The 285-nt window shown below is 61.4% G+C and overlaps 1 protein-coding gene across 1 annotated transcript in view; it reads left to right on the top strand.

Moving 5' to 3' along the window:
* Window positions 1–96: 96 nt before the first annotated feature.
* LOC104280649 (glutamate receptor ionotropic, NMDA 2C-like) overlaps window positions 97–285 on the top strand; it is a gene marked incomplete at both ends in the record, with an annotated part of 1873 nt that continues 1684 nt past the window's right edge. The window contains one exon of the mRNA XM_009878371.1: window positions 97–263. Coding sequence (XP_009876673.1) covers window positions 97–263 — 167 coding nt within the window. The remainder of the gene's footprint in view (window positions 264–285) is intronic.

Raw genomic sequence — 285 nt, forward strand, 5'->3', positions numbered from 1 at the left:
TGCGGGTCCCGCCGGGGTCCGCAGGTGCGGGGGGCTCCAAGTTCACCATTGGCAAGTCCATCTGGCTGTTGTGGGCGCTGGTCTTCAACAACTCAGTGCCCATCGAGAACCCCAAGGGCACCACCAGCAAGATCATGGTGCTCATCTGGGCCTTCTTCGCCGTCATCTTCCTCGCCAGCTACACTGCCAACCTGGCCGCCTTCATGATCCAGGAGCAGTACATCGACACCGTGTCGGGGCTGAGCGACAGGAAGGTGGGGCTGGTGATTTGAGTTGGGACCCCTA

The sequence above is a fragment of the Apaloderma vittatum genome, unplaced genomic scaffold (assembly GCF_000703405.1).
Source record: "Apaloderma vittatum isolate BGI_N311 unplaced genomic scaffold, ASM70340v1 scaffold26660, whole genome shotgun sequence".
Classification (NCBI taxonomy): domain Eukaryota; kingdom Metazoa; phylum Chordata; class Aves; order Trogoniformes; family Trogonidae; genus Apaloderma; species Apaloderma vittatum.